We start from the raw sequence: 13,556 nt of genomic DNA, 5'->3' as shown, positions 1-13,556 counted from the left end.
CAAAGACATGGGAGGGTCACCATTCCCATCTGCATCTCTGCATCTCGGGGAGCAGAAATGTGACCAGACGGCTGCTTAAGGCATTTGTTACACTGATTTGGACTGCGTGTGTGTTCATACGTGTGACCGTGGAATTAAGCACCCAAACTGTGTGACAAGAGGGAGCCAGCAGACGGAAAAGGGATATTTAGACATGACAGAAATGTCACAGTGGTTGAAAGTGTGTGTGAGCGTGCGACTGTTTGTATGTGCGGGTGTGCGAGTGGGCACGTGTGCTCCAGATGCACCCCTGGGATCGGAGCCAGATCAGGCGGGACCCTTCAGGCCACACCAGGAGGCTGGAACTTCTCCTGTGATTAACGGAGCGTTTTCTGCCAGTTTTCAAAGATCCATGTCCAAAAAGTATCCAGTCCTGGTAATGGGAATATTCCTCACACTCTGTGTGTCTTTGAACATTTTTACATAAGCCCCGTGGAGAGCTTGGGCGAGTCTAATTGCAGCAGGTGGAGCCCCCTGTACAGAGGCGAACTCCCCACACGGGGCTCAGTTCTGCAGAGCAAATTCGTTGAGAGGATGCTTCGAAAAGGGCGCCTGATCAGCGGCCTCCAGGGAAGCCCTGCCCCGTCCCCACTGAGATAGCTGAGGAGACGGCATGCAGCGGGGAGGGGCCCAGCGCCACAGGACCCGCCGTGGCCCCCTTGGGGAGGAGGACGGGCCTTGCAGAACCTGACGGGGTCCTGTTGAGAAGCTCCACCTCCCAGGGGCTGAGCAGATCCGAGCACCACCTACTGTGCGCCAGGCTCCGGGCTGGGCACTGAGGCTCCATGGGGAGAAACGCAAGACATGCTCTTTGCAAAACTGTGGCCGAGCGTCAGGGTCACCGAGAAAACTACTGAAGTCTGTTAGACCATGTGTATGGGCACCACGATGCACACGGGCTTCCCCCACGCTTGTGGAAGGGACCAGCGAGAAGCAGAAATTTAGAAGGTCCCAGCCCGGTCTCCCCCCGAGCCGGACACTGTACCTGAGTCTTTCAATGCAGCGGTCCAAGCTGTCGGTCACTTCCATCAGCCAGCCTTGCTTGTGGCGTTTCACGAGGGCCGCTCCATCCACCTGGGACCACGAGGCACGGGTGTAGATCACCCCCTTTCCCGACAGGGCCAGGCAGACCCTACGAGCTGCTGTCAGCACTTACTCCCCCTCCTGTCTTGCATCAGCACACCTGGATTTTGCTCAGGGTGACGCTGTGCTCGGCCCCAGGGGATGAATCACATCCTACCTAATCACAGCCGCCCTCCCACCGCTTCCAGCCTCCCTTGTGCATAAGAACGTCCGTGTGATCCCATACTGACCGATGAAGTAAAAGAAGGAGTTTCTAAGGCATTATTTTCCTGCTGAAAGAGAGTCAGCCATAGCTGGCACTTGTCCTTTTCCCTGCCTTGGATGTAGATGGGATGGCTGGCGCTGGGGCAGCCACGTGTGTGTGCACGAGGGAAGCCCAAGAGAATCTAGAGATGTTGACCCTGACATTGAGCTGCTGAGCCAATGCCAGCCCTGCTGGTTACATGAGAAAAATAAAACCCTCTTTGTGTAAGCTGCTCTCGTTGGGTTTTCTCCTAACAAGTGCACCTGTGCGTGTCACAGGCTTACTGTCGGCCAAGTGCAGACCCCACGGGCACACGCCCCCATGCTTTCCTCACGGCCGCCCCTCCTCTGCCGCTCCCTTCCTCTCTTCCTGCCGGAGGAACCCAGAGCCAGAGGGAAGGCTCCTGCGCTCTCCCCGGCTCTCCCCCGACCCAGCGCTCTGTCCGCTATGGGGGAGCCTGGCTCACTTATTCACAGGCTGTACTCCAGGGCCCGGGGGCAAGGGAAGCCAGGCTTCAGGGTGGTGGTTTCACGGCAGAGTGTAGGCAGGCTCTGGCCCTGGCAGGTGATGGGCACTTGGAAGGCAGGGGCGTTCGCTGCCCTGGGGACCCAGGCTGGGAGGCTTGGGGGGTGAGGGCGAGAGAAGAGGGGGCAGGCGGGGGTGGGGGGCTCTGGAGGAGGGCGGGGAGGCGTTCCCACCAGCTCACCTCCGCAATCACGCCGACGCAGCCCACGATGACGGCAGCTTTGGCCTGAGCCCCACTCATCCCGCCGAGCCCGGAGGTGACAAAGACCTTCCCGGCCAGGTCCTGGACGCCCAGGTAGCGCCGCCCGGCATTCAGGATGGTGAGCTGCAGGGCAAGCCCTCGGGTTCACGATCGATCCACACCAGCTTGTCCACCCCCAGGCCCGTGGGCAGGCGTGGCCTGTCTCTCACCACTGTGCCGTGGACGATGCCTTGGGGACCAATGTAGCAGTAGCTGCCCGCCGTCATCTGGCCGTACCTGCCCACAGAGGGGGAAGCGGGGTGAGCCGGTGCCTGGCGCCCCACTGCACACGGCCTAGAACGCACTGTCATCACCCCAAGTGCAGCACTGCCTTCTCCTTCAGAGACAAAAGAAAGCTCTAGAAAAGGCCACAGTTCCCCACTTCTGGTCCCCCTCAGACCGTGCACAGACAGCTTTCATTCTCTTAAAAACTGTAGTCAAATCACCGGGAAACATTTAGCCACACGGACAAGAGCGGACATGACCCAGCACCTCCAGGTGAGGGTGAGTCACCACGCCTTCCCGTGGTGGCCAAAGCTGGGGGAGCTGAGCCGCTCCTGCAGGAGGAGACCCGGGGCCGGGGGAACACAGGGCGGAAAGGGCCGCGGCCTCCCGGCAACACCCCGAATCCGGACAGCCTGCGGGATTCCAGTCCCGGGACGTCCAGACGCCTTCACCGGGGCCGGGCAGGGGAGCTCTGCCAGCCGTCAGGGGACACCTGAGACTCGCGTGCTGCATGCAGGGCCGAGTCCAGCGAACGGCGTTAGTTTTGTGTGAGCGGTCACTGCCATTTACATAAATGGCCTTGTCCTGTAGTCACTGTTTCTGGAGCTGTGTTTCCCCCAGACACAAGGTCTATAGGGGCCTTTCCATGTCAGCACCCGCAGACCTTTCGTGGCTCCACAGTCAACCCCGTCAGAGGTCACAGGATGTCCCCTCTCCCTATTGGTCAGGCGGGTGGCTCGGCTGGGCCACAGGACAAGGCTGCAGTAAGTGACCTCCCTGGCCCTGCCGTGCCCTCCAGGGTAGAATCCAGGAATGGGGTGCCAGGGCATCAGTGCAAACATTTAAAATACTAATAGCATCACATTCCAGAGTGACTGTCACCAGCAGGGCATAAGCACTCCTGTTTGCATCAGATGATAATTATCCAACATCTGAGTTGTTGGCAATGTTTTGGGAAATTTTGCTGTTGCCTTAGTTTTACTCTTCCCTGAGGACCACTGACATCAGGAGACCCTCGAGGCTGCTGTCCCCCAGCCACTTTCTGGACGTTCTCTCCTCTGGATCAGGGTGGATCCTGATTCTCGCAGATCTGAATGCCAAGCCTGTCCCATAACTGGGACAAAGCACTGGACCATTAGAACCTCTGCTTCCTCTTCCAAAAAATGGGGAGTCATGACCTTTGCCTTGCAAGTTTGTGTGAATATGACAGGACGTCAGAGAATCATGCTGATATGATAAATATCTACCAGGGAGGCGGGTGAAAGCATCAGACCCCACCGCAGGGTGTGCTCCCTGGTGGCCGCCACCCATGTCGCCTTTACAGATAGGATCTGAGTTCCAAGGTCGCACAGGGACACACGGCAGGGCTGGGAACCGATTTTGAGTCCTTCTGATTCCGTCCTTTGTCTCACGCGATCCACTGCTGCTGGTCCTGAGATCACTCTTGGGGGTAAAATCATGGGGTCAGAGTTGTCTCCATTTGGGACTTTGACCGCAGTCACTGGATGTGGCCCTCCCGCTCCCCCAGCCTTGCTGTATAGACCTTGACACCCCAGCCTCTGGTTGCCTGTTCCCCCACGTACCCCCCACCACAGAGGGGACCAGTTCCATTTTTGTCAGCCTGATGGTGAAAAGGCTTTGCCCTGGTCAGCAGTTCTCAGATTCCTTATACAGGTAACCCCTTCCCACCTCTATGGTGATTTGCATCTTGACTTTGGTCAACTGCTCGCAGCGCCTGGGCTCAGCACTCAGGGGCAGCCAGACCAGGTCTGACTCTGCAGCTCTGCCCTTTTAAACTTCTCTCCTGAGCCTGCAGGACAGGAGCACAGGGGCTGGTCCACGGCCACACTCAGGATGCCGACTATCCCTCTGCTCCCACTGGTACAGAAGAGGTCGTCAGGCCTCATAATAACTAATAGTAACAGCAACTTATTATATAATAACAATAACTACTTATGATGAAGGAAAAAGGTAATTGGGTTTCTGAGCCTCAGTTTCTTCCTCCACAAAATGGGTTAATAAGGGCCCCTAGCTCAGAGGCTTCTGTAAATCCTACAACAAGTGGCGGCAGCCATGATTACAATCATTCATAGGCTATCAGCCTGAGGCCCAGCGGGTTGGCCACCAGCATGGCAGACTTGCTCACACTTTACGTGCTACGATGCCAGCGCACCGCTCCCAGAGACCCACAAACACGTGCAGATCAGGGATGTCCTGTTGCATTCTTTACATTCCCAGAACACCGGGAACAACCCAAACCAGGTGTCAAGTGAGCTAAATAAATAACAGCGCAACTGAGCACTGCTGGTGAAACCGAGCAAGTCAGCCCGAATCCCGAGGCGGGGACAGGTGCAGAGGGCGCTGTCCCTGGCTGTCGAGTCACCCCCGCCGAGCGTCCGCACACACACGGGATGTCGGGCAGGACACAGGAGACGCTGTGAATTGGGGCGTCTGGGCGGGAGGAGGTTCCCTTCTCACTGTGGCTCCTTCTACAACACCTGAGGGAACACCTCCAATTGGAGTGTTCATGTGACAGCGTGCTCAGGGGCTGCACAGACACACGCATCGTCAGAGCTCACAGAACGGAGCACGTGATGTGTGTGTTTGTGCATTCGTGACATGTAAATTCCACTTCAAGACCAAAAAAACTGTGGGGACCTCCCTGGCGGTCCAGTGGCTAAGACTCCGTGCTCCCAATGCAGGGGTCCCAGTTGGATCCCTTGTCAGGGAACTAGATTCCACACGCATGCCGCAACTAAGAAGCCCACATGCTGCCACTAAGAAAGTCTTCATGCCGCAACTAAAGATACTGCATGTTGCAACTAAGACCCAACGGAGCCAAATAAATAAATAAACATTAAAAAAGAAAAAAAATTATGGACAAATACTGAATTCCAGGCAACAATATTTGCAGCTTACTTTGAGACGCATCAGAAAAATGATCGTGGATATAGGGATGGATAGACAGACAGACAGGAGATCTAGTGAATTGAATAGTGTATTAATCACAGAATCTTGGTGTTCCCTATTAATTCTGTCAATTTTCTGTATGTTTGAAACCGATAGTAAATTGTTGCAAAAGTAGGATTCAAACTGTACGTTCACTTGCTCACACCTATATGAAAATTGTAGGCGTATCTATGAAAACTAGCAGGAAATACATAAATGCGAAACCGTGCTATAGAGCTTTGACTGTGAGGGCTTTTCCAAGTTGTAGTTACTATTGCTACGTTGTTTTGTAATAAAGCCTGGCGAAGGCCATAACATAAGGTGAAACAGCACTTACATTGTAACCCCCATGGCAAAGAGCTTCTCGTACTCCATCCTGGAGGAGTAGTTGGGAATGACCTGCACGAGAGGTCTGGGCTGAGGGCCGGGGGCAGCGCCGTGCCCTTGGGGACGATGGCTGGGCGGGTGTGCAGGCACCTGGCCCTCCCCGCTGCCCTGGGACCCACCATCCCGTTGGTGATGACCAGCCTTGGGGCCCCGGGGCTGCTGGGGAAGAGGCCCAGGGGGTGCCCGCTATACATGACCAGCGTCTGCTCCTCTGTTATCTGGGACAAGTAGGACATCGTCAGCCAGAACTGCGGGGAGAGCGACACACGGGGGGCTCTGTGAGCGGGGGCCCTGCGCCAGCCCCAAGTCCCCCCCCGCCCCCAGGCCCTAGCCGTCCTGCCCGGAGCCCTCTACCCTCCAGCGGCTCTCCCTCAGGACCTCCGACGTCCCCAAGTAGCCCCCAGGGCTGGGATCTCAGGCATCAGGGAGGCAGAGCCCGAGTCCTGAGCCTGGTCTGTAAGGTGCTTCCAGGCCAGAGGACGCAGGGGAAGAAAGGCTTGGAGTCAGGGCGGGGCCAGGCCACACAGTCCAGCGTACCTGAGCCCAGTTGCTGAACACCTGCCCGTTTCCTCCGTAGGTCACGAGCTCCTGGGGAAACTGGGGAGGAACACGACGCTGTCTGAGACGCGGGCCTGGAAGGGAGGGCCCTGCCTGCGCCGGGCTCAGGGGCCAGGTGGCCGACGGCCCCTGAGGGACGAGTGGGGGGCAGGGGAGGAGCCAGAAGGGGCAGGGCCCGGGGACGGCGGCCCACGCGTGAGCGGGTAAGTGCTCAGCCTGCGGTGAGCGTCAGAGCTGGGTCTGGGGCCGGGGCTGAGGAAGCTCCTGCCGCTACCTGGAATGGTCACATCCTAGGACGCTTTCACCCTCAAGTAAAATACTCAGGGACCCCCGAAGCCTAACCTTCCTTGAATATGGGTGTCAGAGGTACAGACTGGCACTCAAGGACGCCAGGAAAGGCATGTGTGGCCACTGAGCACTTGAGCCACAGCCTGTCTGACAAGCTCTAGGGGTAAAATATACCCCTGGTTTCAAAGATTTAGTAGGAAAAAAACACTACAAAATATTTATATTGATGATTACATGTTAAATGATAGTATTTTGGATATATTGGGACAAACTACAGTATTAAATCTGTTTCTTTTCAGTTTGCATGTGGCTATCAGAAAATGTAAACTTACACGTGTGCCTGTGGTACCAACGCTGGTGTCCTGGTGCCGATGCTGCACCGTAGTTACCGAAGATGCAGCTGCTGGGGGCACCCTGGAGAGGGGATGATGTCCTCTCTGCACTGTCTTTGCAACTTCCCTCAAATCTATCATTATTTCTCAATAAAAAGCTTGAGAGCATTTCATGTGTTTCTCCCATTCCGTTTCCACTGCTGGCCCCTGGCCCCCGGCCCCCGTTTCCTGGCCTTTACCTGGGCCACGGCAGGGTCCAGGTTGTTCATGATCATGTGCATGATAGCTGCAGCCACTCTCGTCCGGCAGGGGTACTGCTCCACTGGGTAGGCCCTGCAAAGGGGGTGCAGCTGCCAGGCCTGACGATGGGCGGCACAGGCTTCCTTCCTGCTAAAGCTTGGGCCCAGCCTGGGCTGGGCGCAGAGGTGGACAGCAAGCCCTGGCATCCCGCAGAAGGCGCCTTGGAACTCCCAGCAGGAGGTGGTTCCAAAGGCCCTCCTGCTTTGTGCCGGGCCCTTCCCAGCCAGGCCGCCGTCCCTCCCCGGTGGGCAGGCTCCAACTGGGATAAAGCGGACTTCAGAGCAAAGCTGAAGCCTCTCCTCCAGGTGGACTTGATTCATCCGTCCTTCCTTCAGGCCATCAGTGCTCCTGGGTACCAATTCTGCGGTGGGTGCCAGGCCAGCAGGCCCAGACAGGAGCGGGGGCACATGGCCCCTGCTTTGCGGGGTCGTTCCAGGCAGTCTGCGCTTCTGGCGTTTCCAAGAACAAGGGTGCTCAGAGTGTGACACCCGGGCAGGGGCAGCACCTCCTGGGGCCGGTGAGGAAGGCACATCCTCCTGCCCGGACCTGGCTGCAGCCCCAAGCCCGGCCCAGGGCAGATGCATCCATGGGCCTCCTAGTGGGAACAGCCTGGACCTCCCCCTCACTGTGTCCTGACCCCCAGCAGGGTCCCTCCAGGGAGCCTCCCACTCTGGGCCCCTGTGGAGCTGTGCCCGCAGCACTCACTTCATTTCAATGTCGGGGCAGAAGCGGTACATGTAGATGTGCCCATACAGTCGCAGCTCCTGGGCGAACTCGGGGGCCAGCAGCTCCTGGGTGTCCGGGGGGAAGTACCGGAGGGCATTCCTCAGCGCCAGCTGGGGGTGGGGGCAGGGGAAAGAGGTGAGGATGGCAGGGGGCGCGGGCTCCAGGCCAAGATCTCCCCACCTGGGTTTGCCTCTGCTCCACTCAGAAACCCAGGGCCCCGTCCGGAGACTGCCTGGTCCTCGCCCCAGGCCAGCCTACCGTGATGCCTCCTGCAGGAAGCCTTCCCTGACTACCCTTCCTGCTTCCCGTCGGCAGCCCTCGAGTCCCTCCCTCTTCTTGCTCACCGGGGGACCAGGCTGTTTGACCCAAGGCAAGGACCAGAGAGGGGCTGCCCCGAGGCCTGTGGCTACGGCGGCAGGTGCAGACTCAAGAGGAGGGCAAACTGACAAGCCGGGGCCGGAGGCTCTTTGGGCAAGTGTGGAGCAGCACCCAGTGTGGCCGGTAGCCTCGGGCGGCACACAGCTCCGGGAGGCCCGGGGCAGTGCCTGAAGCCGGGGACAGGCACCCAAGAGCAGGAAGAAGTGCCTAAGCCTTCTCATCGCACCGTGGAGAGCGGCCCGACTCCTGCACCCGTCAGCCTTCTGCAGGCGGCCCTCGTGCTCCTGTTCGGCCTCGGCGCCTTGGCCCCTTCCCTTCCCGCTGCCCCAGCCCCCGTGCCAGCTGCCTCCCTGGGAGCCCCCTCCTCGAAGGCCCAGTCCAGACGCCCGTCCTCGGGGGCCCGCCTTGACCTTGCCGTCTTGACCCTCAGCACCCCGACGCTTCTCTCCCAGCCAGGCTTTGCGTCTTCAGCCGCTTCACCATTGGTTGTTTCCTTGCCAACCATCAGTCTCGCTGAGCTCAAGCAGGGCCAGGGGCCCGGCAGACCCTTCACAGCGCCCCCCCTCCACCACCCGGCAGGAGCCTGCGGCTGGGGGCGAGGGGTGACGACCCTGTGTCGGGGTGGACGTCGAGGCCATTCCTTCAACCAGCTGACCCTGGAGAACGAACTGCTTTGGGGGCCTGATGAGGAGCCGGTGTGAACGTATTCATTCGACACGGGTCCACCGAGGGGGAGGCAGTGTGAGCCTCAGAGAAGACGGGTGGGCAGAGGTGACAGGAGAAGAGCCTATGGCCCCGGCCTGGGCCCTGAGGACACCAGCACGTGGGCAGGCGGGGCGGAGGGCCAGCCCGGGAGACAGAGAGCCGGGACCCGGCCAGGAGCCGAGGGCAGAGGCCCAGGAGGAGGACAGCCTGTCCCGTGTGCCCTGAGGTCCAGCACAGCATGACAAGGGTGTCACTGGGGGCCTGGAGGCACGTGGGGTGGGAGGAGAGAGGAGGCGGAGGGTGGATCAGGAAGGAGCCAAGGCCAACTCCAGCTCAGGAGTGACGGGAACTTGCAAAGGTTTGCACAGCGAGTCCCGCTTTAAGGTCCACGTGGAATAAAGGCATGTAATCCCTGCTCTCTTGGAAAAATTGAAAGGCGGCTAGAAATACATCCACAGGAGGTGCTCAGACTCCAGCAGACTTGAGAATCACCCAGAGGGTCGGGCGCATCCAGAGGGCTGGGCCTGCCTGCAGCGTCTCTGACTCACGCTTCTGACGGGTTCCCAGCTGCTGCTGCTGTCCGGGACCCTCGGGGAGGCACGTGCAAGCCACGCAGCAGCAGGGCGGGAGGGGAAGAGGCCGGCATGGGAAGGACATGCTGCAGAAGGCCAGGGACACGGCTTCAAGGGCAGGCAGGGCTAGGCGTGCGCCAGAGGTCAGGAGGGCTGGGCCCTTCGAGGTTGTGCCCGGTCGCCTCGGCCTGGGCCTCTGGGGTCCATGTTATACCTCGAAGCAGAGGTTGGGTGGTTTTTTCTATCAGTGTACAGCTTCTAATCAGAGCTCGCCAAGAGAAACTGAACATTTACAGAAAAGTTTCAAAAGCCACACACACTCCACAGGAGGCTTGGCCTTACTACACGGGCCCTAATACATCCTACCCAACTGTAGCTTCTTTTATTTAATTTTCTAACGAATACCAGTTCCGACCCCCTAAGCCCACTTCACAGCTGGTGGGCTATTTCTCCTTGTGTACAATTTCCATCTCAGGATTGGTGAATTTCTCTTTATCCCTGAAATTCAGAAAATTAGCCCGGATATGTCTTCATGCGGACTATTCTACATTGGGGTTTCTTTTTGTCCTTTCAACGATAAACTGTCTTTTTATCTGAAATTTCACATTTTTACTAGTTCAGCAAAGTTGTCTTCTATTATACTTTTGTTCAATAACTTTATCTTCTGTGTCTGAATTTACATAACAGGGCTGCAGTGACTATTTCTTGAGTGAAACAATTAAAAAAGCAGCAGCTCTGCTGGTCTGGATTCAATACTCCAAGCTGTGAATGGGGGCAGTTCTCGGAGTCAGGACGAGAAAATGCAACTTGGACAGGCGTGTGACCTGCCCCCGGGGGGAAGAAAGGCGGCCTCCGCAGAGGAGGCCCCATGAGGACAGGCCAGGTGGAGAGGCGGGACGGTTTCCCAATGAGCTCGGAAAGGCAGGCACAGCAGCCTACCCGGCCTTGCTAAGCACCGGCTGGACCAGCCCGGGAGGCCGCCCGCCTGTTCCTGCATCTCTCGGGGCGCCAGCTTGGCCGTGTCGCTGGAAGGGCTAATGAGATAACACGCACGGCCCAGCACACAGTGCAGCGCTGTGCCCTCCTGTCCCTGTAAAGACAGACACACAAGCCAGAGCCTGGGGCAGTTCTTGCTTCTCCCCCTCCCCAGCTTTGCAGCTTGTTAAAAGGTCTTCAGTTTACTTCAAAGGCTGCCAGGAAGAGCCCGTGGGGGCCACCCTTGGGGACGCACCCCCGGGCTCAGCTGGTGCTCAAGCTGCAGTGCTATCGCCTGAGCTCCATGGCAAGTCTGCCCTGGAGGGTCTGCTGTGTAGCACGTGGATTTTCACAGGTGAGACTGTGGCCTGTTAATCATAGAACGCAGTTACCAGTGGGCTCTTACTGGCAAAATCAGAAGTATCTAAGGCACATAAACTGGACAGAATTCTAGAGACCTCCATCTCCCCGACCTTGACCTCACAGGCGTAAGAAGCGGACAAGCTCCGTGGCCTGTACCCTTAGGGTCATGGGATTATTTTATAAAAGTCCCGTGTTCAGCCATTGGGCTGGAGAATTCTGGGTGCCTGATGGGATGGGGGACAGAATCATGGCCCCCAAAGATGTCCACACCCTATTCCCCGGGATATGTTATGTTACCTGGCAAAAGAGACTTCGCAGATGTGATGACGGGAGGATTTTGAGATGCGAGATGACCCTGCCATCCAGGTCAGCCCTAGTAATTACAAGCGTCCTTCTGAGAGGAGGGGGGAGGCTCAGTGAGAAAGAGGGATTTCAATGTGCTGTACTGCCAGCTTTGAGGACAGAGGATGGGCCCAGGAGCCCAGGAATGCAGGAGCCTCTGGAGGCTGGAAGATGATGCAGCAGGGCTGGTGCTTCAGGAGGCTCTGAGGGGAGAAGCCCTCCCCTTGTCTTTTCCAGCCTGCACACCTCACCTCTCTGAACTTCAGCCTCCTCTTCTGTAAAATGAGCAGATGGCCCCCACCTCACAGGGCTGTTTACCCGGCACCTGGCACACATGGGCCACCGGGGGGCCAGCTGCCAGGACGACCGTCTGCACACTCATGGCCTCCACGCCGGGCCCCTGTCCACCTGCCCCCCTAGGAGCTCTGCACCAGCCCTCGCTCTCTGTGGGCAGCATGCCAGGCAGCAACTCACACTCCTGCTCCGAGACCTTCCTGGGCTCCTGACACAGTGCACACTGGTGGGCATTCAGGCCCCCTAGTAGTCAGGCTGGGCCTGGCTCTTGAGGTCGGCACCCAGCCTGGGCCTACGCGGGACCTTGTCCACCCCAGCTTACTTTGCACAGGCCCGTCTCTGCATCTCCGCTCACTGCCTCCTGTCCCAGATGCCTCGCCTCTCAGATCTCCAAGTCTGGGAACCTTGGCCCTGGTGCCAAGACCACCTCCTCCAAGAAGCTTTCCTAGGTTTCTCCTGCCCGCTGAACTCTTGGAGGGTGTTGGTTCGGGCACTTAGTACATGGTCTTGTTCACTCATTCAACAAACAGCTCTGGCATTACTGAAGACCCAGAAGTGAGCCCCACAGAACCCCACCCTCAAGAAGCTGAGCATTATGGTCAGCAGTGGTGGGAAGTCTTCAGACCTGGGATCTCAGGTCCAGCACAACCCCTGAGCGTGGGGCACGCTTTGGGGAAATATCGGTAAGAGAAGCTGCACGTGGGGGAGTGGGGATGCTGAGGACCTTTCTAACAGGATGTGACAAGATGCTCCCTCTGCACTACAGTCCCACAGTGACTGAAACACGACAGCCAGACCATCCTCTGCGTTTCATGAGAAATCCACTTAAAGAAGAACAAAGACTGGAGCATGCTTTCATTCATCCAAACCACGAAAAACAACAACAGTTCAAACAATGGGGCAGCTCGAAAGGCACCAACAAGGAACAGCCTCAAAAGAAACCAGCCTGTATGGAAAGCTTCCACTTATGCTTTTAAGAAGGATGGACACACACACCTTGTGTGCGCATAGAAAGTGTCTGGAAGGAGACACCAAGAGATTATAAAACGTTATAATATTTGATTTATCTCTTCAAACTACCTTTAAAAGCTTATGTCAGGGGCTTCCCTGGTGGCACAATGGTTGAGAATCTGCCTGCTAATGCAGGGGACACGGGTTCGAGCCCTGGTCTGGGAGGATCCCACATGCCGCGGAGCAACTAGGCCCGTGAGCCACAACTACTGAGCCTGCGCGTCGGGAGCCTGTGCTCCGCCACAAGAGAGGCCGCGATAGCGAGAAGCCCGCGCACCGCGATGAAGAGTGGCCCCCGCTTGCCACAACTAGAGAAAGCCCTCGCACAGAAACGAAGACCTAACAGAGCAAAAATGAATAAATAAATTACTAAACTCCTACCCCCAACACCTTTAAAAAAAAAATAGCTCATGTCAAAATTCAAAGGGACGTTTAAATAAAACAGAAAACCAGCCACAGGAAAGCGTAAAGCCGGCCGCTGGGGAAGCCGTCCCTGGGTCTGGGCCTGTCCAGGAGGAGCTCTCGTATCCTCTCGCAGGTCCCGGCAGGGAGTGGACGCGTGGGCCCTCCAACACCTACCGCTCCTGCCACCCGGCTGGCGTCCTACACTTCAGTCCAGCCGGGACACTGTGGACCGCAGTCCGCCCAGAGCCCACCCCTAGGCTAAGGGCTCAGCCCCATGAGACAGCCCCACTTCAGACGCCAATTACACGTCCCATCGTCGCCTGTGCTCCTGACCAACCAGCTAGAAATGGGGAGCCCACGCCCCTCCTCAGGTTTAATAATTCGCCAGAATGGCTCACAGAACTCAGGGGAACATGGTCGCCGGTTTAATATAACGAAGGATGTGATGACGGGTACGGGTGAGCAGCAACCCTCGGCGGGGGTGGGGACAGGCGCCCCCGGCACCTCCACGTGTTCACAAACCCGGACACTGCCAACTCTGTAGCTGGGGGATGTGGCAGGCGTAGGTATGATGGATCATTAACTCCATTCCCCGCCCCTCACGTTGAAAGTTC

The 13,556-nt window shown here is 57.6% G+C and overlaps 1 protein-coding gene across 1 annotated transcript in view; it reads right to left on the bottom strand.

Annotated features, from left to right (window-relative positions):
- The window catches only part of UROC1 (urocanate hydratase 1), a 31,179-nt gene that overhangs the window by 16,522 nt on the left and 1,101 nt on the right, over positions 1–13,556 (bottom strand). The window contains exons 2-9 of the mRNA XM_060110409.1: positions 7,877–8,007; positions 7,111–7,204; positions 6,231–6,290; positions 5,813–5,941; positions 5,644–5,705; positions 2,303–2,369; positions 2,073–2,216; positions 1,025–1,113 (exon numbers count right to left, since the gene is read on the bottom strand). Of these exons, the coding sequence (XP_059966392.1) occupies positions 1,025–1,113; positions 2,073–2,216; positions 2,303–2,369; positions 5,644–5,705; positions 5,813–5,941; positions 6,231–6,290; positions 7,111–7,204; positions 7,877–8,007 (776 nt within the window). The remainder of the gene's footprint in view (positions 1–1,024; positions 1,114–2,072; positions 2,217–2,302; positions 2,370–5,643; positions 5,706–5,812; positions 5,942–6,230; positions 6,291–7,110; positions 7,205–7,876; positions 8,008–13,556) is intronic.

Source organism: Mesoplodon densirostris, chromosome 10 (assembly GCF_025265405.1).
Source record: "Mesoplodon densirostris isolate mMesDen1 chromosome 10, mMesDen1 primary haplotype, whole genome shotgun sequence".
NCBI classification, from domain to species: domain Eukaryota; kingdom Metazoa; phylum Chordata; class Mammalia; order Artiodactyla; family Ziphiidae; genus Mesoplodon; species Mesoplodon densirostris.
This window is presented reverse-complemented; position numbering and strand designations above follow the sequence as displayed.